The following is a 26,595-nucleotide window of genomic DNA, read 5'->3' on the forward strand; positions in this document are numbered from 1 at the left end:
GTTACTTTGTGAGTAAGAATGAAGATTCAAGGATGACACCAACTTTGCAAATCTAGGTGGCTGGGAGTAGATAAGAAAGAAGGGATTAAATCATTTAAATTACTTTAACCTTGTATTGTTGCTTAAACAGTGGAGGAAAGGTATTCTTAACTGCCCAGGAAGCTATATTTTAGGTTCATAATTTCATAATTTCTGTCCATTGAAAAGGAACTTCAAATACAGCTTTAGTGTATACGAATTAGAAAATAAGGTAGCATTGCTCTCTGAGTCAAATTCGTTAATGGAAAAAGAAAAAAGCATATTTCTAAAATAAATAACAGGATTTCTTTTTTTTCTTAATAGCCAGTTGGCGCTTTGAACCCCAAAAGGGCAGTTTTTTATGCAGAACGCTATGAGACTTGGGAAGATGATCAGAGCCCACCCTGCCACTATAGCACACACTATTCAACATCACCATCTACATTATCCTGGCTACTTCGAATTGTAAGTACTTTCATGGAAACTTTTTAGCTATAGAACTTACAAAATAGTCTGTAATAAAAGAGGCATTTTGTATTCCAGGGCCTTGGAACTTTAGAGTCCAAAGTTTACTCCATTGCCTAGACTAATGAAGTTTATTTTTGTTTCTTGACTTTAATCAAGTAGTTAAAAAATTTTTTTTAGATAATGTTAGTATATAGTTTTTTGTGTTGTGTATGGATTGAGTTGCAGCTAACTGATACTACTCCTAGTATCCCTAGTAACCCTCCCCCAATAAATTATGAGAAAAACTTTTCCTGGCTTCTGGCTTTATCCACTCTCATTGTTTCTCTTCAAACTCACCAATATTTATAAGCACTGAAATTTATCTACTTCTCCTGCTCCAGGATTAATGGATTTGTAAGTAAATTGTTTTGTTTTTTTTTAAATCAGGACTGCTTGTATGATTCATTTCTGTAAAGAAATCCCAGCAAGAAAATTCCCTTTACCATTGCTGCTCTCACAACTATTTTGCAACCTAAAGTCTTACAGTTTCCTGAACTACTCAGAAGTCAGCATGATTTACTCAGCCAAATGGCTAGTATTTTTTGGAAGTGGGAATTGAACCCAGGGTTTCCTGATTCCAAGATCAACTCTCTACTTAATATTCCACACTGATTCAAGATAATTTTAACCTGAAAGCACGTTAATGACAGTTTTAAGTATTTTTGTTGAAATGTGCTTCCTATGGATCATTGTAAAAATATAGAGTTGAGAATTTTCAAAGTGGCCCAATTTTAATGCTTCATCAATAGCGTAATTGAAAGACTACATCTTTTGGACTTAAAACACTTGGGTACAAATTCAACTGCCACTTACCAGCTTTGTGCCTGGATAAGACAATCTCTCTGAGATTTGGTTTGCTTATATGTGAAAATTAGTGTTGTACTAGATGACTTTTAACTCCCTTGCAACTCTGCCTGTGAACATAATGATATCTGCTATTTTTTATTCTATTTCTTAATAGGGAAGAAAACTAGAGACAGTGATTCCTGAATACAGGGATTAGGAAATAATATCAATAAATAGTTAAAAAGCATGTATTAAAGGCTTACTATGTGGCAGGCACTTACTAAATACTGAAAATTGGAAGAAATACAAAAATAGTCCCTGTCCTCAAGGAGTTCTAGTGGAAGAGATACCATGAAAATCCTAAGTGGGTGTGTACACAAAAACTCTCATGACATCTTTAAAAATAAAATAGAGAAATATGAACTAGAAAAAGGTAGGATTAGATGGTCTTAAAATTTATTGAATAATATTATCTAAAAAATATTCATTAATGGGATAATATTGTCAACCTGGAGATATGTATATCTTTAGTGACATATCAAAAGATCAGATCAACCATTTTTTTCTATTTTTATGAGGCAATTGAAGTTAACTTTCAGTTTTAGATTCAGTTATTTCAGTGTAATAAAGAATAGAAGAAAAAGGTGAAACATTTATCAAGTCAGTATGACTTAGGTTGGAGAAACAAAAGAATATGACAGCTTTAAACTACTTAGGAGTCTCAAACTTATATACCATAAATACATTTTTTAGAAGAGTCAAAAGGCAATAAATTTGGTGAGCATAAACACTGTCACAAAAACTGAACCAAAAATGGTTACCAAAAGTGGGAAATCATGGCAGAACTGGCTGTCTACATTCAATTAGATAATTAACTAGTTAGAACCAAGGCCAGGTCAACATCAAATTAAAAGAAAAGATAAAGTTGATAAGATGCTGTAAATTATTGCAATAATTAACATTCAAATTGGTTTGTCAATGATGAAAAAGAGGAAATGGAAAAAAGGCAGATGAGGCATTCAGCAAGCATTTGTTAGGTACCTACTTTGTATCAGGCATTGTGGGGGTGAGGGTGGAGAGGAGGGCTGGAGAGGAAGATGGATACAAAAAGAAAAAAGTCCATGCCTTCAAAAAGCTTATATTTTATCCAGGTAAATAATAGGTTCATAAATAAGTATATGAAAAAAATAAACAGAAGGTCATTGGAGAAGAGGGGAAACAAGGAGAGACCACACAGAAACTGCATTAGCAGAATTTTTTTTGGGGGGGGAAAGGCATTATTAGAGATTTTGGTAAGCTGGGAGTCCGTGTCCAGGAGGAAGAGAGCAAATAACAGGAAGGCCATGTTGACTGAACTAAGTATAAAAAGGAGAGAAATAGATAATATGGTTGTGAAGAAAGGGTTTTCTTTTTTGGGACAATTTTTGGAAGATTTTAAAAGCTTAACAAAGGAATTTAAGAATCCTAGAGGCTAGAATGAGCCATTGGAGTATATTAAGGAGGAGAATGACATGATCACACTTGTTATTTTAAGAAAACAACAATGGTAGCTATGTGAAGGATAGTAAGATTGGATAGGGGAGAAAAGTGAGCCACTTTGATCACCATCATTTTCTGCAAAAGTTTAGTCAGTGTAAAAGTTGCCAAGACAAAAAGCCAAAAGAGCTTAGAAACTAATGGCCTACAGAATTTGTCAAGCAAAGAAAGGCAGAAGCCAGGTCTTTGCTAGTTTATAATTTTAACTCATTTGTAGAACTCTATAAAGGAATACAATAGATGATGAGCAGTATTACAAATAGCAATTTGCTTTGTATTTATTTTTGTACTTTTTATCTTCCCAATAACATATAAGTCCCTTGCTGTCGAGGACCATTTAATTTTTATATTTAGATCCCAGTGTTTTGCCTAGGTCCGGACAAATGCCACATATTTAATAAATACTTTGTTATTGATTCATTGATTGATTAATAAACAGTATAAAAGATTTCTTCAAAGAAGTGTATGACTGGTAGTGGTAGTCTCTTGGCGACCGAGAATGACGATTGTCTTTGTGCATTATCATCTATTAATGTACCCTCATGTGGCTTTGGAGTCCAAAGGCTGAGGCGCAGTTTGTGGCACATGGGGCTGGGACACCAGTTGTTACAGGAGGTGCGGTTGTGGCCTGGTGTCGGCGTTCACGCGCAGCGGCAAGACGTCGACGTCGCTCATCTTCAAAGGTGGCGGCGGCATGGTGAATGTGGGTTCGCAGCTGCTTCTGTCAGAGGCAGCGAGTTCTAGTTGCTTTGGTGTCATGCCATCCCACTTCAAGTTGGACTTGAGCTGATCCTTGAATCTTTTCTTTGGTCGGCCTTGTTTCCTGAGTCCAGCAGACAGTTCACCATAGAATACCTGTCTTGGTATTTGCTGTGGGTCCATGCGGATGACGTGTCCAGACCATCCTAGCTGGTCTGGACTGAAATTATGAAGGCCATATTTTCAGTAATGGACAGACATGAGGAAATGTATAATCATTAAACAAAGCAGTTTATTTGTCTGCTTGTCATGCAATTGTGTGATAAGATTGAGAAATAAGAAATTTGATAGCCAAAGCTCTTACTGGTAACTGCAAAACAGAATGAAGGCCTAGATCAAGGCTCTATCATATTGGATGGATCTTCTTTTAATGAGCTATGAAAGAAAGTGGAAAAGCATAGCATAAAATGAAAAAGCAAATGTGAGTTGTAATGTGCACCAGTGGAGGGAATACCTAAGTCAACAGTATCACAGACTTATTGAAATAATGAAGTATTTAAAGGAGAAACCTTATCAGATTGCCAGTGATATGGAGATGAGAAGCAAAAGTAATATGTTAGATGATATAAAGGGAACCCCTTAAAATACCAATATAATAGAAGATTTGACTGAATCACATAAATTATTAAGGCCAGTCAATAGCACAAGGGCAAAATGAAAGATATATCACTAGATAATTGTTCATTTTTAAAACCTGGAGTTTTTACTTGGCCATAATTTCAGTGTGGTACCAGATGAAAGAGCTACCATGTCTTAAGCTTCATTAAAGAGTATAATATCTACAAAACTGGAAGTGATTAGTGTACTATTATTAGGCCTTGGTCAGACCACATCTAGAGTGCTATAAGGCCACATTCTACAATTCATTTAAACAGACAAATGTTAAGTGCTTATAGACAATACTTTGTGTTATGTTCTGATTGTGATAAAAAGATATTTAAGAATTTCTCCTTTGAACGTACAGTCTCATAAGGTGGGTAAAATCATAGTTTAAAATGAAATGTAGTAAATAAAAAGAGATTAAAAAGTGCCAAGCAATTTTTGAAGAAGGAAAGATTATTTCCATTTGGGTGCAAATTCCTACTTTATGCAGACCCAGTGATAGTATGTGTCATCATCATCATCAAAGTGATGATGGCATTGTACAGCACTTTACATTTTGTAAAGCACTTTACATATATTAATTCATTTGATCCTCATAAAAACCCCAACAGGTAGGTGCTATTATTATCCTCATTTTTCAGTGGAAGAAACTGAGACTAAGAGAGGGTAAACTTTCCCATGGTCACACAGTAAGTGTGTAAGGCAGGATTCAAATTCAAATTTTCCTAAATCTAAGACCTGTACTCTAATCACTGAACTTCATAGCTACCCAAAGACAAAAAAAAAAGTGAAACAATACAAAGATAAATACAAAGAAATGAAACAGTCCCTGTATTAAAAGAATTTACATTCTATCATTACATGAGATAGTATATACATATATAAGCATTTACAAAATGAATATATACTGAGTATATGTAAAATAATATGTCCAGAATAAATACAAAGTGATACTTGCTAGCTTTATGACCCTGGACAAGTCACTTAACCTCTGTTTGTCTTAATCCAGTGAAGAAGGCAATGGCAAACCACTCTCATTTCCTCATCAAGAAACTCTATGTGGGTTCACAAAGAATCAGGCGCAGCTGTAGTTAGAGAAAATACTAACAATTGGGGCGAGGGGGGGTGGTCAGGAATAGAAGGTGTTGTTTTTTCTGGGTCTCACAGGAATAAAGAGATTTTATGAGCTAAAGGCAAACGAAAAATTTCAGGGATGGGAATTTCCCAGTTTCAAGACACAGAAGATACCTTTCCATGTGTGGCGAGCAGAGAGAAGGGCAGCTCAGCAGGACCGTAGAATGTAGGAGGGGGAAAAATATAAGGAAACAGAAAAAAGTAGTTTGAGGCCAAGTTGGGAAGAGCTTTACAAAGCCCAATAGAGAAGTTTGTATTTTACAGGTATGAATATGAAAGTCTCATGTTCATACTGGTACTTAAGACAATTTGCTTTTAAATAAAGGACTTAAGCAGTGAGACCAATTAGGAGACCATTGCAAGAGGTCAGGTGAGAAGTAATTAGGACCTGTACTAAGGTGGCTGTTCTATGATTACAGAGAAAGGGCCATATGCAAGATGTTTTGAAGTAGAATGGCAAAAACTGGCAACTAATTAGATCTTTGGAGTAAGGAAAAATGAGAAGTCAAGGAGTTAAGTCATGAGCCCATTAGTGGGACCCTTTACAGAATTCAGGAATTTGTATAAAGAGCAGTATTCAGGGAGAAAAGATCATTGAATTCTAGATTGGACATAGTGAGTTTGAGATTTTCACCAAGATATATAGTCCAAAATGAGCAACAGAAAAATGTGATATGGGACTGAATCTTTAGAGAGATTTGTGTGTTGGCTTTACAGATCAGTAAGTCAGTTGAGTAAAGAATATAATTAAATGCATGGGATTTTAAAAGGTTTTCAAAAGAGAGAACAGAGAGCCAGACAAAACCCTGTAATACATCAATAATTTTGGATCATTATTTGAATAATGAACCTCAAAGAAATAAATGAATGAAAAGCATTTAAGTGTTTGCTGTGTACCAAGGCCTGTGATAAGTTCTGTATAGCTGCAAAAAATACCCAACCCTCTCTCTTTTTGGTTATATAGCCTATACAGTACATATATTATATATAGCTTTACATTAATTTAAAGATATATATCTTGTTTTAATATTTTTATTGTATTTTTAATATTTGAATTTTAATAAGTTATATCCTCAGAAAGTTGAAAGAAATTTGGATTTTCAATGTCCAGAGACTTGACCCATAATGTATGAATTAGCCATCATCACTATGTAGGCTACCTCTAAATAACATGTTATCTATATCAAAGTTAAATTTTTTTCCTTAAAAATAATATTTTTAGTTCTTTGTTTTTTACTTCATATCAGTTAAAATGAGAGAACAAATCTGTGGAGCTGTACAATCTGTATGAATTAGAATTGTATGAATCTATTTAAATTATTACAAATTTTAATTCAAGGTAAAATAATTGAAAACATCAAATTTTGTTTAGCTCTTAAAATTTTGATATACAGACTTTGTAAATACCCATATTGAAATTATTTATAATAACAAAAAACTAATGACTGGAAGTAATTTAATTTTGTCTTCAAATAGCACATTGATATCTAGGCCATCTATATAGGGTGAATTAAGAGAGGATTATTTTACTTAAGATAAATTTCCTTTGTTACCTTTTTTCCTTTTATGGAAAATGTTTTCTTTTGTGAAAGCAAAAATATTTATAGCAGTTCTTTTGTGGTGGAAAAGAATTAGAAACTGAGATCGTACCCAAAGGGATGGTTGGATAAGTTGTAGTATACAAATGTGATCAAATATTGTTGTGCTATGAGGAATGATGGATACAATAAATATTTATTAAATGCTTACTGTATGCCAAGTTCCACCTAAGCACTAAGGATACAAATACAAATAGAAAGATAGTCCTTGCCTCAGGAAACATCCAAACTAATGGAGGAGGAAATGACATAAATAAGATAAAAAGCTTAGTGGAGAGTCAGTTATAATAGACAATTACAAAGAAGTCCCAAAGTGTTAAAGAGGGTCCAATCAGAAGGACAGAGGCTACTGAAAAAATATGAGTATGAAGGACAAAGTCAATCTTGTAGCTTGAGATTTACCTGTTATGAGCCTCCTGAGGAAAGAAGGCATGAGAGACTTGTAAGGAAGTCTAAAAGCAGTGAAGGTGGTGGGAAATGAGGACAGGATGGTTTCAGAGAGACCTCAGAAGATTTTGTATGAACCACTGAAGAGTGAAGTGAATGGAATTTTGATGCTGAGTGAAGGAGAATAATGTATGCAAAAAGGAGAAGGAAATTATTGTTCAGTCATTTCAGTCATGTCCAACTCTTCATGACCCTATTTGAGGTTTTCTGGGCAAAGACGGAGTCGTTTGCCATTTCCTTCACTAGCTAATTTTAAAGATGAAGAAAAATGACTTGCCCAAGGTTACACAATTAGTTAAGTGCCTGAGGTTGGCTTTGAACTCCGATCTTTCTGACTCCAAAGTTATGTGTTCTATCCACTGTGCTACCTATCTACCTAAGGGAAGGGAAAGAAAGGAAACATTTATATAGGACCTACTATGTACCAGGCACTAATATTTTTACAAATATTATCTTATTATTCCTCACAGCAATCCTGCAAGTTAGGTATATTATTATTTTCATTTTACAACTAAGGAATATGAGGCAAGCAGGTTAAGTAACTTGCCTGAGATCACACAGTATATGACCTGGGCAAGTGTCTGAAGCTGGATGAGAATTTAGCTCTTTCTGACTCTAGGATCAGCACCTCAATAACAACAATGCTATAAAAACAGTCAACTTTGAAAGTCTTAGGAATTCTGCTCAACACTGGCCAACTAGGATTCCAAAGAACTAATAATAAAATAGTCTTCCCACCTCCTGATAAGGCAGGCAATGAGCCTAGAATGCAGATTGAGACATTTTTTAGAAGGGTAAAATCAATGCAAGAATTGGTTTTCTTGACATGTAACAGGGATATCTTTCTTCCTTTCCTAATGGGAGCAGAAAAGAGATGAAGTTGGAGGTAGAGGTGGCAGATATTCCTTTAGAAAAAGAATAAAATTTAATTTTTAAAAAGTATTGTCTTAAAGTATTATTTTCACAGTATCAACAGATATATTACTGAATTGGATTTAATTTAATATTCAAATTTAGAAATATAGCTTAAATGCTATTTCGTTAGTATTTTGGCTGAATATAAAAGGATAATAAACTGCCTAACATAACCAGGGCACAGTTGATGCACCAGGTATGATCTTATTAACTTGGTCATCAGCTTCTCTAAATATAGCCAGACTAATGCATAGGCAACATACCTTAGAGGTTATCTCCTTTTATAGAAGAGCTAATGGAAGCCCATATAAGGGAAGTTACTTGACAAGAGTACCAGAGCTAGTCAATGGCAGAATTGTTACCGAAACCTAGGTTTTATGTGTCTTTGACTTCAGTGGTCTTTTCAAAGAATTTTACTTTGATTCCTGGGGGAAATCCAGAATGGATCATTAAAATAGACAGTAAGTGGGCACCTTAAAAAAATAAAACCATAATTATAAAGTCTGAGCATGGCTTCATCAAGAACATCACACTAACCATATTTCCTTTTGTAAGCATTTGGAAAAGTATCTAAGTGTTATTAAAAATGATAAGGAATAATGAGGACTACATGATAATATTTAGGTCAATTTAAGAGCAAGCTCAATGGTTATTCTCAAAGAGAAGTTGATCTTGATTCAATGTCAGCCTGACTAGAAATCTCCGGTGGAATATTCCAAGATTCTGTCCTTGGTTCTATGTTGTTTAATATTCTTATCACTGACCTGAATAAAAAGCATAGATGATATGGTCCTCGGATATTTAGATGACAGTGAGCTGGGAAGGATAGCCAACATGTTGGATAAAGAAAATTAAAAAAAAGAATATTGACAGGCTAGAACACAGTGAATAATAATAATAATAGCATTTATATGGTACTTTAAGGTTTGCAAAGTTTTAAAAGTAGTATTTCATTTTATTCTCACAACTTAGGAGGTGTGTTATTATTATCCCCATTTTACAAAGAAGGAAACTGAGGTAGCCATAGATTAAAATTAAGTAGCTTATTCATAGTCACACAACAAGTAAGTGACTGAGGCTAGATTTGAACTTAGGTTTTCCTGGCTCCTTCCTTAGTGCTGTATCTACTATACCACTTAGCTACCTAAATCTAATGAGATGAAATTCAATAGGAATAAATATAAGGTCTTAAACTGTTCTAACACATCACTCTCATAAGTTTAGGAGAGGTCATAGTTACATAACAGTCTAGAGGGGAAAAAAAAATCTAAGAGATTTAATGATCTTCAAGCTCAAAACCATATGATAAGGCAGCCAAAAATGTTAGTGCAACCTTAGGCTACATCCATAGAGCATTCCAGGAAACACTGAAGCATGCCACTATATTTTGATACAGTGGAAAGAGCACTGGGTTCAGATCCCTTCCCTAATTCTTACTACCTCTGTGACTTTGAAAGACATGTTACCTCCCTGGGTCTCAGTATCCTAATAAGTAAAATAAGAGGGTTGGATTATATGGACTCTGTGGTACCTCTGTGTTCTATTCTTTGACCTCTTGGAAAAGAGAGAGAGTTAACCAACTGAAAATGCAGGTTGATATATGCAATTTCAGAAATGGTCATGTTGATTTGTTTTGTATTACTAGCTGTATTTATTTCAGATAAGGACTTCAGGGTCGGAAAGGAGGGACAGGAGATGGGTTGAATTAGTGGTTAGTAATAAAAGTGCAAAAATAAAAAAAAAATCAACCATACTTTTTAATATAGTAAAAAATGTACAAATGGGGAAACAAGCTATAATTTTAATAAATCCTTGTTAAATTCAATATGTATTTTTTAAAAACTACATATAAAAGAAATTCAGTTTCTTATACAATTTTCTTATTCTTTATATGTATTTTTGCTTACTGGTTGTTAAATTTTCATTTTTTAAATTAAAGTAATAAAATTGTAATAGCTCTACTGTATTTTAACTTGTTTAGACTACATGTAGAGTATTTATTTCTATTCTGGGCACTCTGGTTTAAGAAAGATATTGATAAACTGGAGAGGATCCAGAGGATAACCAGGAAAGAGAAAAGTCTTGAGTCTATGACATATGAAAATCAATTAAAGGAATGAAAGATGTTTAGCCTGGAAAGAGGACTAAGCAGTGACATGAAAGCTGCCTTCAAATATTTTAAAGAGTTGACATTTGGAGGAGAGGTTAGAAATGCTCTAGTTGGCCCTCTGATTGGACATGACAGAGAGGTAAATGTATACTTGATATGCCCAGGAAAAAAAAAAAACTTTTAAAAATTTGAGCTACACAAAAGTTGCATAGATTGTTCCTTTAAAAAGGGGGGTGGGGGGGGCAGCTGGGTAGCTCAATCGATTGAGAGCCAGGCCTAGAGACAGGAGGTCCTAGGTTCAAATCCAGCCTCAGACACTTCCCAGCTGTGTGACCCTGGGCAAGTCACTTAACCCCATTGCCTAACCCTTACCACTCTTCTGCCTTGGAACCAATACACAGTATTGATTCTAAGATGGAAGGTAAGGGTTTATTTAAAAAAAAAAAGGTGGATCTCTCCTCATTAAATGCCTGTGTCACTGAAATATTCAGTCATATTTTTATTCAAGGAGAGACTTGATGACTTATCTGGTTATAATGGGGATTCCTTCTTATTATAATTGGATTAGAAGATGGTGGAGGTCTCTTCAAATTCTATAAGTCCACAATTCTGTGATTTCTGCATATGTATATATATATACACACACACACATATATATATATATATATATATATATATATAGTTCAAATCCTGGTTCTGCAGTGTAGATAACCTAACATCTATTGATGTTTGTTTTCTCATCTGTAAAATAAAGGGGTTGAATCTCAATACTAACCTTGAATAAATGCTGCAAGAAAAGAAGCAGCAATATATTCTATTCTTTGCTGGATTTTAATGAAATTTTGTCACTATCCCATCTCTTTCCTCTTTAAGTGAAAATATCCTATAACATTTTTGCAAACCATTATTTTTAATGCAATACAAGTAAAGATTAATAACTTACAGTGTGGTGTCAGTATTAGTTCAAATCCATTGGAGGAGGTAGATGAAGACTGGAAAACCTGATAGAGAAGCACTGAGGAAGTTCATAGGATCGTAGATTTATCTAGATGGAAGAGATGGAAAGAATCTCAAAGGTTATCAGATCCTATCCCCTCATTAACAAATTAAAAAACAGAGGTCCAGTGTAGTTTAGTAACTTACCAACTGTAAGGTATCACACAGCTATTAAATGTCTGAGGCAAGATTAGAGCACATCTTCCTAACTGAATGACTGGCTTCCTATATTGTACACCATTTTTTCTCTTACTGATCTTTGTTATGAACAATCACAAAAGCAACTAATTCTTCCTCATAGGTGTTTTAAGTTTTCATTGTTATTGTTGTTCATTAAGCCTGACCTTGATAAATATAACAAAAAACCTTCAAGCAGAACCCATTTAAATTGCCTAAGATATTGAGGGAAAAATAGATTCCTAAGTGCCAAAATAAAAAGATTGCCTCATAATCCCCACAAAATTATATATAATTCAGGAAAGAAAGCTAATTATAGCATTCATCCACACAGTATCCTGTTTAATAAAATAACACTTGAACTAAATGCAAATAAAATATTCAGTCATGTTGGAATTCAGAAGTAATATCTAAGAATTTATAGGGGCTTTTACATCCTTCCTTGGATAGAAGTAAAATATTAAACTAAATATTATGGCTCACAAAACCTCACTGATGGCTTTCTAATTCTCTTTTGTTGCTTTCAGGCATTCATTAGTTGTATACTAAGAAATCTGGCAAAACAGCTTTTTTTATCACAGAAGCTCTATTATTTATAGCACACAGACTTATAAAATCCTAGCTCACACAGGAGCTCAATTTCCTGTACTAATTGAGGTTCTGAAACCTGATAGGCTTTGTTGTTACTAGTAAAAATGTTTTTCTGTTTTCATTTTTGTTTTTTTTATTAAAAAAATATTTTAGTTCAGTGGTAAAATGTATCTAATACTATGATAGAGTCAGTCAAAGCATAACTCAGAATGACTCAGACTGAATGTCCTGTGTGGATTATACTGCTCTGTTGCTTCTCCCTTCTCATCTTGTTTTCTGAGTTAAAATCTGACTCTACTAGAGTTGTGCCAGAGATGCAAATTCATTTTAGACACCATCAGTAGCTTAAATAGTGATTGAAGTAAAGTTTTTGTATTATTTTAGATTTCATTTAACATTGTTTCTTTAGAGATCCTTCAGCTATTCAATTTTTTGAGTGAGTCATCAAAGTGTTATCCACAGAAAAACAAAAACTCATTATATTTGATTTTCCTTTTTCATAAATTAAAAGTTTATCATTATATGTGTAGCTACCCATAAATCTAAGAATTGTGTGGATATTTTATTTTCTATTTCAATTCTTTTTCTCAGGCTTTTTCTAAGATAGAGAGGGAGGGAGCCCCTCAGTCAAGAAGACCTCTAGATTCATATCCCACTTCTGACACATTGCTTTTTTGACTATGGGCAAATCAAAGTCAACTCTCAGTGCCCTGAGCAACTTTCTAAAACTCTCAATTACAGACAGTTATAGATTTGCAGTGATAGAAGGACTTTATTCTCTGGGACTTCTCTATCCCAATGACATTTTTTTTTAATCTGCCAGCCATTTTTTCCCTTTCCCATTCAGAAAGAACTTTTTAACCTGTTTAATTTGTACAACCTCTGATCAACTTTCTAGACCATTTCATTAAATTATGCTAATTGTGTGATAAGAATTGAAATGCACATTTGTCTAGAAGTGGGGATCTATCTTCCATTCTTAGTGCTTCATTATTTTGCATTGTTTTATGTTTAAGAGGTAGCATTTTCACATTCCTGTAAAAACATGCCAGTGTATATTATAATCTCTTTTTCATATGTGTATATATAACCCCCCAAAAAAGTATTCTAAAATTAGAAAAATAAAGGAAAATTAAAAGTTCAAGCTACCACCATGAAATAATGAAAATAAGAAATGTCTTATTTAAAGGAATTTTTGAGTCCTAATCATAATATCTCAAAAATATTGTTTTTTCAGTCTTTAAGGATATGTTCTCAAAAGGTCCTTGCAGCTTATTTAGAATTAAAGAGGGAGACTTCTTTTTATTTTTCTCAGGTTTAAAACTGAAGACATAATATCATAAAATAAAAAGGTTTTTAAAATATTTGTGGCATTTTAACAGCTTTTAGCCAATTAACTTGAAGTGATTTATAATATACAAAACATTTTAAATATGTACATATAGAATAACATACAAAATCTTATCCTATATGCCAAGTCTTATCTCTTTATTCCTTATGATAAATAAGTGTACAATAAAGCACCATTTGAAATATTGCTTTCATTTTAATTATGCTAGCCAGTATTATTTGAGATGTTTTTAACTTGTTTTTTTTAATGGAAATTCACTCTCCAAAGTATCCTGTAATTTTTTAAAAAGGTTGTATTAATAACATCTGTTTTTATACGAAAGTCATTTCCTGATATATTATCCTCCCCACTCACCCCCATTGAATCCTCCCTTGTAACAAAGAAAAACATTTAATCAAAGCCAACTGACACAGTGACCATGTAAGTGTCTGCAATGTTCAGAACCAATATTTTCCCCTCACCCCCCATTTCTTTACAAAACGGAGCTAGGAGGTTTGGGTTATAAATTATCTTCTATTACCAATCTTACCTTTTAATCAGAATTCAGAATTAATGTTTTCGTCTTCATCATTTTGCTCTCCTGGTCCTGCTTTCTTTTTTCCTGCCTGAGTTCATACAAGTCTTCTCATGTTTCTCTAAATTCCTCATCTTTATCATTTTTTACAACATAGTATAATTGAATTTACATTCTTGCTTCACAATTTGTTCAACTTTTCCCCAATTATAGGAACCCACTTTGTTTCTAATTTTTGACTTCCACATAAGTGGTTCTTGTTTATGATAAAAGTATCCCTTACCCACTTAAACCTGCAAAAGATATGTAAACACATACACACACACACACACACACACACACACACACATATATAAATATTTTATATATACATATATATACTAGGTGTATTTATTTAGCATAATAGTTTAGTATTTAGCATAGTAGTTTATTATTTTAATATTCTATTCTATTATAATTATATATTTTAATATTTAGCATAATAATTTAGTATTTATTTAGCAATAATAATAATAGCAGTTTAATAAGGTTTGCTGGGGTTTTTATAAAGTTTTAAAGGTTTGCCAAGTACTTTACAAATATCTCATTTGATCCTCTACAAAGATCAACTTGGGAAATATGTCCTTATATCATCTCCATTTTACAAATAAGAAAACTGATAGATAGAGGTTAAATTACTTAACCCAGGCCTCAAAGATAATTAAGTATATAAGGACAGATTTTAACTCAGGTCTTCCAGGTTCCAGGTTCATCACTATCCCACTACCTTGTGCCTATAGCACTAATTGATGGTTAAATGTAATGTAAAGTCTTCTCTCATTGTTAGCTGGTTTTAAGCCTATTGCATCCCCTCCAAATCTTCTCCTATGGATTTAATAACCATTTCTATGCTGATGATTCACAAAAGTGCTTTCCTACCCCAACCTCTCTGCTGACCTCTAGTATTGACTCTCCAACTGCCTTTCATACATCTTCATACAACTGAATGTCATCTTAAACTCAATATATCTGAAACAGAACTCACTAACTTTCCCCCAAGCTTCCTTCCATCCTTATTACTGCAGAGGGCAACATGATCCTCCCAGTTCCTCAGGCTCACAATATTAAGACTTATTGGATTCCCCACTCTCTCTCACTTCCCTTTCCCCCATGGACAATCTTTTGCCAAGGCCTGTTGATTTCACCTTTATATCTTCCAAATATGATCTCTTCTTTCCCATGACATGCCATATTCTAGGACAGGCAGTCATTACCTCATGCCGGGATTATTGCAATAGCCTGTCCACCTCTTAGAGTCTCTCCTCACCCCAATCCATCCTCCATTCAACCACCAAAGTAATTTTCCAAAATTGCAGGTCCAGGCCTGACACCCCCTACTCAATAAATGAAACCCACAAAGAAAATAAACTTTCTGAATGCAAGTATGGAATTTTTAATTTATCCATGGATATTTGTCCTATTCACATTGACTTCAGAGTCAGAACTATCTAATTGCATAATTATATGTAATGATATAATTAATAATAATATAATTATAAAATAATAATATAAGCAGGGAAATATGAAGTATAGCTAATCTAATATACCATCACAGCAATTTGTTTGACCAATCCTATTTTTGGAATAAGATCTAGCATATAACCGAACCCCTTACTCAGAAAACTGCAGTGATTCCTTATTGCCTCCTACTGGAAAACTGCTGTGTGTTAACTAATAATGTATGCTTTGCTTTGCTTTTATTTAGGAACCTTTCACAACATTCTTTCTTAATTCAAATGATGGAAAATTTGACCACCCAGATCGAACCTTCTCATCAGTTGCAAGATCTTGGAGAACAAGCCAAAGAGATACATCAGATGTAAAGGTAAGCTTTAGGGAAATTAGAAACTGCAGAATATTTTTTCCTGCAATACAGTTTCTAAAACTTAAATTATGTACTTTCAATTTTGATTTTTTTTAAGTGAGAATAAGAAAAATTTTACATTTTATTCTCAGAACATTACCCTAATTTAAAAAAGAATATGCTGTATATCTAAGCTTCTGAAAATAATCTTATATACAATAGAAAATTATTAAAGTTACTGTTTTATTCTGTGGTTAAGGTGTTTTGTTCTTTTAAAAATTCCAATCTAATTTAGATCAAATAATCAGGAGAAGGAGAAAAGCCCAATAAATTGCTCTTTCCTGCTGTTAATTCAATATTTGGTCTATTCCATAAAACACAGCAGGAATTGGATTTGACCTTAAAGTGTCATATTGTTATAGCTTGCCCAGTCCTGGGTTTGCATAGCCTGGGGCAATTAATAAAGCATTAATGACAAGACCCATTTAAAATGTAGGCTTTTCTGTACAGCTTTAGCTTTTACTTGACTGTGCCTGGGGATATTATGCAACAATACGCATTAGATTAAACCAACATACACACAATATACAGAAACAGCAGAGAGCAGAGTAATTTTACAGTCGTTATTACTTAACTATTGTTAAATACAAAGGTTTATTGTACATTTACATGGGATCTTATTAAAAAAAACTTTCAGGATCCGAACAATAAAATCTTTTCCTTATTCTCATGGTTCTCATTTTCCCTGGTAATAAGGCTACATGATCAAATTTGCACACAAGTTTAGGTGTGTCTAGTTTTAAGCCCTCATTTTAAGGCAAATTTATTTAATTACTGTCATATTATGCAATATAAAAATTGGATGTTATGGAACCTTTTAAGGTCTGACTTATACCAACAAGATAGTAGAGTCACAGTTGCCCTTTACTTCCTTTATATGTTGATACTCTTTGTGAAACACCTCACTCAGAAAGGCAAATTCCATGCTATTTAGAAGATTTTGTACAGATAAAATAACAACCTTTACATTTTTTTCTTAAGGAAAAAACATCATAAACATATATCTAAGGAAGAATCTTGTGGGTTTTATTCCTATTAAGTAGCCATTTTTTCAAGTACTAATTGATAAACAGTGAATAGACATGATTAGGAAAGATAAGAAAACCTAAAGTAAATCCCAAACTTTTGAAACTGTGAAGGCTTCTATTTTTCTTCCAACAGTGGTATCCTTTGCCGGAAGTTGACCTAAAGATTTAAAGCATATTTTTTTCTACTTAAGTTTAACCTTTTATTGTCATGGACTCTTTTGCTAGTCTGGTGAAACCTGTGGGCCCCTTCTCAGAATCATATTTTTATATGCATGAAATAAAATACATAGAATTACAGAGAAAACCAAGTATTTTGAAATACAGCTATCAAAATATTTTTTAAAACAAGTTCACAGACTTTAGGTTAAGAACCTAAACCTTTGTTCCAAGGCCTATGAGAACCATAGGCTTTATTTGCGGGGCTCAGCCCCCATTCTCTCCCAACCCTCCCCAACCCCCATGAACTCTCAGGCAGCAACACTATAGGAAATAATGGAGAATTTGTGAAGTGGAAAATTCCAGAAGATATAAATTAAAGAATGATCATTAGACTCATACTTTTCTCAGAGACTTCTGATTTCAAGTGCAGGACCCTTTTATAAGATTCCATACTAAGAACTGGTTTTCTTACCCTAGTTCTAAGTAAACCAAAAGGCTATTGAGACATATAGCCCCCAAGTAAATTTGTAACAAATGCCTTCTGTTGTGCTAAAATATGTGTGAATGATTATAAGATCCTTGAGGGGAGGGACTGTCTTTTGCCTCTTTTTGAATTCTAGGTGTTTAACAAAGTGTGCAACATAGTAAGTACTCAATAAGTATTGATTGATTTACATGCATCACATAGTATAAACAGGTAAAATTAAAAAGCACATCCCAAATAGTTTTTGGAAAATATCTGCTCCACAATTTTCTTCTTCATTTATTTTTTTTTTTCAGTTAGTAAAAACAATTTTTTGACAATGGTTTTCTGACATTTTAGGATTCAGATTTTCTCGTCACTCCCACTCCTCCAGTCAGTAAATAGTCTGATATAGGTTTTACCACTGCTTTCATGCAATGTACATTTCTATATTGCTCATGTCATGATAGAAAACATATATTACACATACAGTATTCCCAAAAAAGGTGAACTAGTAAATTTATTTTTGTGATAGAGTTGAGCTTCTATTGTATTGAAAAAATTTTTATTTTAGTTATGCTAAAAGATATCTAGGATTGTAAATGGACACAATTTCACTGTCTCTTGGATCCTATCTCTTTTGGAAATTCAAAGAAAGGAGTTGCTAGAAAATCAAGTGATAAAACATTTATTGAGTACCTACTATGTGCCAAATACAATGGTAGGCACTGGAGATACAAAAATTAAAACAATTTTTGCCCTCCACAGAGCTAAAGGAAGACAGCATGGATTCACCTAAGACTATATAAGTATAATTGAAATAAATAGGAGGCATTAGCAACTTGGGTAATCAGGAAAGGCCTCCTGTAATAGATGGCATTTGAAGAGATCCTTAGAGATAGAGGTGAGGAGGGAATATATGCAAGGTACTAGGGGGCAGCATGGAAACACAGTAATGGAATTCATTTGTGAAAAATAAACAAAATAGTTTGGTTCTATTGTAGACTGAGTAGAGAATATTTTCTAAAAAAAGGTCTAGAAAAGCAGAATGGAACCCGATTAAAATGTGCTTTAAATAGAAAGAATAGCAGTTTATTATAAAGATAATAAGAGCCCCTGGAGTTTACTGCTCAGGTTTTCTTACCCTAGTTCTAAGTAAACCAAAAGGCTATTATTGAGACATATAGCCCCCAAGTAAATTTGTAACAAATGCCTTCTGTTGTGCTAAAATATGTGTGAATGATTATAAGATCCTTGAGGGGAGGGACTGTCTTTTGCCTCTTTTTGAATTCTAGGTGTTTAACAAAGTGTGCAACATAGTACTGCTCAGGGGAATGATATGGTCAGACCTGTGTTGTAAGAGAGTCACTTGGCTAGCTGTGTGGAGAACAGATTAGTGCAAGGAGAGACTTGAGGCTCAGAGACCAATTAGGAGGCTATTACAATAGTCTAGTCAAGAAGTCATGAGGATGTGAACTAGAGTAGTGGCTCTATAAGAACACATAAGGTTGTTAAAGCCCATTTACTTTATTTTTGCAACTAACACATGACTAAAGGATTGGCATATCTTTCAATATTCCCTGATTTCTGCCAGTTTCCTGCTTAAGTTAAGAACCCTTCACTGCCTAGACAGAATGGATTAACAGCATAGCTCTTCATCTAGTAACTTGACCTCAATGTTTTTTTAATATGAGAATTGACACTGAGTCATAGCTTAAACCTAACATTTTAAGATCTGGATTTTATTTTATACAGTATTAGAAGAATCCCAATCTAATTCTGGTCAGATAAAAATAATGTTTAATATTGAAATAATCATAGCAAGGATAAATTAGAATTATTATAAAGGAGGCAGAATGTATATTGGAAGTCACCTTATAAATTGTTTAAATTCTTATCCTAATCCTCTGATTAAAAATAGTGTACTTTTTCACGAATAGCAGAAATGATTAATAATGTACATAATATATTGTTTTTCAAAAATTAATAACAATAATAGTATGATTATAGGCATTTTTTTTCTCTTTTTTGTTGTTGTTCAGTTGTTCCAGTCATGTCTAACTCTCCCTAACTCTATTTGGAGTTGTCTTAGCAAAGAGGGCCTTATTATTCCTTTGCCAGCTTATTTGATGAATGGGGAAACTGAGGTAAACAAGGTTCAATGATTTCCCCAGAGCCCTGCAACTAGTAATTGTTTGAGGCTAGATTTCAACTCAGGAATATTAGTCTTCCTAACTCCATGCCCAGCACTCTATCTATTATGCCACCTAGTTCTCTTCTTTCTCTTTTAGAATCATAGAGTTGGCAAGGGTTCGGTTCTTATAGAGAAAACTGCTTGCATTTGAAATCTGGTTTATAACTATGTTCCTATTCAATTCAACACTGCTTGTGATATAAGATTTGTTTTCTGTCCAGACTTATTATGATGTTTCTGAGAAAGCAATATAGGCCTTTAGTAGAGCAAAGATGGCAGAGTGGCAGGACAGCAAGCTTCCCTGCAAAACTCCTCCAGATAGATCTAAAAAATTTAGCAGGCCAAATCCTGATGGAGAAATCCAAGAGAAAAAAAATCATAGTGAGTTATTTTTACAGCCCAGGTCTTTCTCAACAGAGAAAGAGAGAAAGGCCTATGGACAGTGGGCACTGGAACTCTCCTGAAATATAGGAACAAACCATTGCAGTGATCAGGGAGTAAAAGTGAACTGAAATTTTGCCAAAGGAAAAGACAATGTCCCAAACCCATACCACAACACCTTTTCCTATGGGAGCAGTAATGAATTTTGTTGTTCTTTACCCAACTTCAGGTCACAGATGCAGGGCAGACCAGAGATGGAACTTGCAAGAGCAGTCCTTGGTCTTGAGCTGTGACCCAAGAGTAGAACAGTTTCAGAAGCAAGCAAAGCAGTGTAGTCACAGAGTGGGTTCTCGGGTTTAGTTTCTCGTCCAGTCCCAAGTGCTCAGAGGAATAACCAGAGCAGGATTTCTAGACCAAAGGAAAGCTACACACACACACACACACACACACACACACACACACACACACACACACACACACACACACACACATATAAAAATTTTTTTTTTAATTTTAAACAAATGAAATGAACCCTAGATGAAAATAAGTGAGAAGTTTGGTAGAAAGAATTGGAAATAGAATTAACATCTTGACAAAAATGTAAAAAAAAAAACCCTCAAAACTTTATCTTAAAAAACAGGCTCCTTTAAAATTAGAAAGGACCAGATTGAAATCTAATGTTTCATGAGATAGCAAGAAATTTTTTTTTTTTAGTTAAAGTCCTGGGGAAAAAATGGAAAATATAAGGTATCTCACAGCAAAAACATTTGACTTAGAAAACAAATGGGTGGGGGAATTTTAACAATAGTTGGACCAGCTGAATAAAAGGATTACTAAAACAGCATGAGAGTGGATGAGAGAGACAGACAGAGAGAGAGAGAGAGAGGGAGAGGTGGGGGAAGGGGGAAGAATGGAGCCCTAGACATTGTAACTTTAAGAAATCTTTAAAGAAAACTATCCAAATCTCTTAGAAACAGGGAACTAAATGGAAATAGGAGGGGAAAAAAATCTACCAGTCAGCAAAATGAAAACTCCTAGGGACATTGTAGCAAAAATATAGAGATTTCAGGTCAAAGGGGAAAATGCCCTAAAGTGGAAGTATAATCATAATCACACATGATTTAATAGATACCATTATAAAGGGGGAGAAAGCTTGGAATATAATATTCCATAAGACCTACAAGCTTAGAGCCAAGAATAACTTTCCCAGCAAAACTGAATTTAATCTCACAGAAGAAAATATGAATTTTTAATGAATTAGAAGACTTTCAGTCTTTCCTTATGAAAAGACAAGAACTCCATAGAGTTCAAAAACAAGTGTTAAGAAAAACAAAAAGTAAACAAAAACAATGATAAAGGACTAAAGAATAAACTGTTTATGTTATTTTTTTAAAACCCTTATTTTCTATTGTGGAATCAATATTAAATATTAGTTCCAAGACAGAAGAGCAGTAAGGGCTAGGCAATTGGGGTTAAGTTGACTTATCAAGGTCATATGCCTAAGAAGTATCTGAGGTTAGATTTTTTTAAGATTTAAATTAATGTCCAATACTTGAAGTATTATATTTTTAAAGTTTATTATCTGACAAAATAGAACCATGTGACCAAGTTAATCTACCTGCTAAAAAGGACCTACTCCACAAAAGCCACCAGCAGGAAGGAAAAAGAGCTAGACATGGAACTCCACCTAATTTATCTCCTGTCTAAGTCAACACATAATGACAGGAAGTGAGTGGGCTCCTGGGAATCATAGTTTTGCTGGGAATCATAGTTTTTAGGGTAGCAGATTCCAATTTCACAATTTGAACCCAGGACCTCCCATCTCCAGGCCTGACTATCCACTGAACCACCTAACTTCACCTTACCTGCCTATATTCCAATATGGGGAGATGTCTCTTTCAAGACTTATCATCATCTGGGGTCATAAAGGGAATCTAATTATATATAAATCTTGGGAATAATACTGTAATATCTTGATGTTCTTAAAAGAATGAATGAAGGGGAAGAGTAATGCATTGGGAGGAATAGGGAAAGGAAAGTGGGGTGCACAAGTAGATATCTATATAAACAAGGAGGAAGTGTTGGCAGAAGTAGCCAATACTTGAACCTCACATCCAAATTGGTCATTGAAGGGAAGATTACACATGCATATGGTTGGGTGCAAATTTTTTGTTTTACTCAACAGGGAAATGGGAGGGAAACAAGAGAAAGGGGTGAAGGGGGAATCAGAGAGAAAGTTAAAGGAAAAATCCACTCTAGGCAATACAAATCCCAAGAATATAAAAAAATATTTATAGCTCTTTTTAGGGTGGCAGAGAATGAAAGTCTGAGGAAGTGCCCATCAACTGAGAAATGTATATGAATGTAATGCAATACTGTTGTGCTATACGAAATTATGAAGGACACAGAGAAATCTGGGAATTCTTGTATGAAATGATAACAACTGAAGTGAATAGAAGCAGGAGAACAATTTATATAATAACAATAAGATAGAAACAACTTTAAGACTTAGAAACTTTAGTCACCATAATGATCAACTATAGTTCCAGAGAATTAATGATCAAATATGCCGTTAGTCTCCTGATGGATGAAAAATTTGTAGTGCAGAGTCTCACACACTCTCACAAAAATATAAACAATATATAAACACATATCTGTACATATATATGAAGAATCCAGCTCTAATGACACAGATTATGGGTCGCAAAAAGGATGGGTCTGGGATTACAGGAGGGTCAGTACCGTCCAAGAACCATGCAGACAAGTCTCTTAGAGCAGTGACAAAGTTTAATGGGTTGGGGTCTAGGGAAAATGGTGTATGCTAGGGGATTATGTAAACCTTTTTCAGGGACAATGTTTAGTAATGATTTACAAGATGGAGATAATGGATTTAGATTATCTCAGTGACTCTAAGCAGAGTTTTCTATAGGATAATAAATCACTGAGAAATATGTAACCATCTAGTCCAGATTCTCAGGGAAATCTTGACTTCAGTGAGTTTGTCTAGAACAACTAGTTATTTACCAAGTACATCAGGTAGAGGTTTGGGGGCCCCATGTATGGAGTGATTCTGGCCAGACCATGCCTTTGATTTTATTGGGCCTACTCTCACTACTGGAGGCTACATTATATATATATATATGTTATTCACATGTATTTATACTATATACATGAAAGTTAAAGAAATGTGCCTTGCTCACCTATACATGTTTATAACAAGATATTTTTAGACTTAAATTAGGGGAGAGGATAGAGTTTTGCTAATTGGAAAAATGAAATTTTATTGTAAAAAATAAAAATATAGACATGCAAAAAAAAAAAAAACCTGTACAAATTGGATTGAACAGTTAGAATTAACATATTCAAATCATTCAGTTTTCTTTGTGTTTATCTTTATGTAAAAGTTTTTACAGAACTAAGATGCAAATTAGAGAACGATAATATGTAGTCTGTGCCTACCCTACTGAAACTTGTAAAAAGAGTATGGCTGAATTCATTCAAACATAATCAGTTCAAAATCAATTCCCAGTCAGTTGACAACACTGTTCTCAAAATAGCCAAATGAATTACTAAAGTTTCAACTTACTTTGCAAACTTCTTTCTGCATATAAACACATACTACATTAATATTAACTTGTTTATATCTTGGTCTTTATTAAGCATGCATAGTAAACAAGAATTCCATTCCTTGTTATCATTGACATATTAAAATATACTTTCTTGGGTCATTTGCAAATAAAAGCATTCATTCCCTGTCTTGATTTGAACACAATCAATAGAGCATATATTTTTATTAGCTTGGTAATGCACAAGGGAAAACTGGCATGAAATAGATAGTTTTATTGTATCTTTATTAATGTCAGCCTTCTCCTTTGATAATGAGTACAAGTTGGGTAAAGGATATGTCTTAGTAAAGTGACTTCCAGAAATATTTTCCAGAAATAGGCATAATTTGACTAGTTAGCTTTCAAGCACTTACACCTTCCTCTTCTAGGACAATTTTTGATAGCATTGAAATACAAATAACATTTTCTTACACTAATATTTCCTAATGCCTCAACAAACTTGTTATGCTACTTTTTCAGTAGCTATGTAGATGTCAGAAGAGGTAGCAATGACAAAATGTCATTAAGGTGACATAGTATAAATTCATACAGTTAATGGAGGTGCTCGCCACTGGTTCATTGACCCATAATGAGGCTCTTGCAGAATTAATGGATGCCCTGGGATTAATCTTTTGGAAAAGAGAAAGAAAAAAAATGGCAGCTTTAAAGCCTTTCAGTAGAATTATATTAGAAAAGTGAAAACGTCTGGAATGGATTTGATTTCACTGAAAAACCATAAAGTGGTATAGTCCCTTAGCAAAACATATTAAACTAAAATGTCAGATTTGATGTAAGAGGTATACAATTATGATAGTGTTAATAGTGGTCTTCTTTCACTCTAAGACATACTTTTAAGTCTAATTTCTCAGCAGCTTGAACTTGTCATAAGCTTATAAATTAGAAAATGTGTTTGAGGATGTTTTCTTATATGTACAAAGAAGGCATATAATACTATTAACTGTTCCTTGGGGTTTTAGTATAGCTATTAAAATAAACTAGGAATCACATTTATAGACACAAAATGTCTGCTATAATACTCATTTTGTCGTTTTAGCATTATTTTTTATTTAAGGAACTTTAATCTACGTGAAATCCTTTGAAAGTTATATTTTTATTGAAAAATGGAAATCTAACCTATTTTACTGAGTAGATGCTTGAGAAGAGATTACTAGAATGAAAAATATCAAAAGACATTGGGGTATAATAAATTGAATAAAATATTGAAGTTCAATTGAACTTTTTATTTATATAACTCTTCAATTTAAAATACTTGTTTATATGTTAAATGGCATGACAAAATAATAAATTTTACAATAAAATAGAGACATTTATAATAATATTTAGAATTTTGTAAAGGAAACAGGGGCCAAGTCTGCTGACCAAACTTTACCTCAAAACAACCATCGTTCTATCAAATAGGAAGGTCAATGAAAAGTTTAATTTCTAACCTGTTATTTGTCTGGGGAAAGGAGGGCAGAAGCCCAGGTCTTCCAGAGCCAGCTTGAACACAACTGATTATTAATTTTTCACCTTGAACATTTATACCTCAGAAATTAGCGAATACTACAAATCAGAAATTGATTTATTATTTTGTTGATTAGTCTAGACTTAAGAATGTGATGGGGGAAATGTTAATGCAGATTAAACTTAAAAGTAGGTTATGAACATATTTCTTAGTTTTCTATGGAGAACCTCTTATTAAACATTTACCAGCACACCAGGAGTATGTGTGTTGAGGTAGACCTTTGATTTTTTAAGATCTCTATCTTAAGTACACAACAATTCTTCTATAATTTACATAGTATTAGAAAATGGCCTGGGATACAGAGATTGTAACTTAATTATATGTTATAGAATCAGGATTTGAACCCAAATCTTCCTACCTCCAAAACTAACTCTCTATTTGCTTCACTACCTCTTTATTTTCCATTACATAAAAAAAGGAGAGTGTTGGATGGAATTTTAAAATTTTCAACCATCTTGGTAGAAACAGTCAAACAATGTTCAAATTCCAAAAAAGTTATAAAACTCAATCTGTTGGGTTCTTTTATATTATGCACAAACTTTAAATTTTACTTTAATTTTTTTTTAATTACTTGAAAAGTCTGTGTTGTGATTTGTGTGAGGGTTACAACTTCTTCATGTCTTAGTTGAAGGTTTCATGATTCCACGTGGTCACAGACAAACGTGATATGTTCCTAACTGTACTTGAATTCTTCCTAGCTCAGTTTCTGCCAAAAGTACAATGACATATATAATAGTTAAGAATCCAGGATTAGCTTCATTGTACAATGAGGCATCCAAGAAAGGCTTTAGAATAGAGTTAAATCAGCAATTCTTATTACATATTGCTATAAACACTGTTGTCAAATGAATTATAAAATAATACAATGAGTTTTTTAAATCCATTTTTTCAGTTTATTTCTAAACTTTTCCCTTTTTCCTTGATTATAGCTGCTTATTTAATGACCCTACAAAGGTGTATTAAGTTAAAAGTAGTAATAAAGGGACAAAGCTACAAATAAATTCTTTGAATAGTAGTTTATTTTAAAGTTTGACTTAGTATGTAGAGTTGCTCAGTTGTTTTTCAGCCATGTCTAACTCTTCATGACCTCATTTCAAGTTTTCATGGCAAAGAAACTGGAGTCATTTGCCATTTCCTTCTCCATTTCATTTGACAGATGAGGAAATAAAGCAGAATTAAGTAATTTTCACAGGGTTATACAGTGTCTAAAGCCAGATTTGAACTCAGGAAGATGAGTCTTTCTGACCCAAGGCCTGGCACTCTACCCATTGCACCACCAAGTTACCCTATCAATA

At 33.6% G+C, this 26,595-nt stretch overlaps 1 protein-coding gene across 9 annotated transcripts in view; it reads left to right on the forward strand.

Moving 5' to 3' along the window:
* Positions 1-26,595, forward strand: part of NBEA (neurobeachin) — an 829,579-nt gene that overhangs the window by 734,691 nt on the left and 68,293 nt on the right. For all 9 annotated transcript variants that reach the window (XM_056794740.1, XM_056794741.1, XM_056794743.1 and 6 more), the window contains 2 exons: positions 343-483; positions 15,787-15,906. In XM_056794740.1, coding sequence (XP_056650718.1) covers positions 343-483; positions 15,787-15,906 — 261 coding nt within the window. The remainder of the gene's footprint in view (positions 1-342; positions 484-15,786; positions 15,907-26,595) is intronic.

Source organism: Monodelphis domestica, chromosome 4, assembly GCF_027887165.1.
Source record: "Monodelphis domestica isolate mMonDom1 chromosome 4, mMonDom1.pri, whole genome shotgun sequence".
NCBI lineage: Eukaryota > Metazoa > Chordata > Mammalia > Didelphimorphia > Didelphidae > Monodelphis > Monodelphis domestica.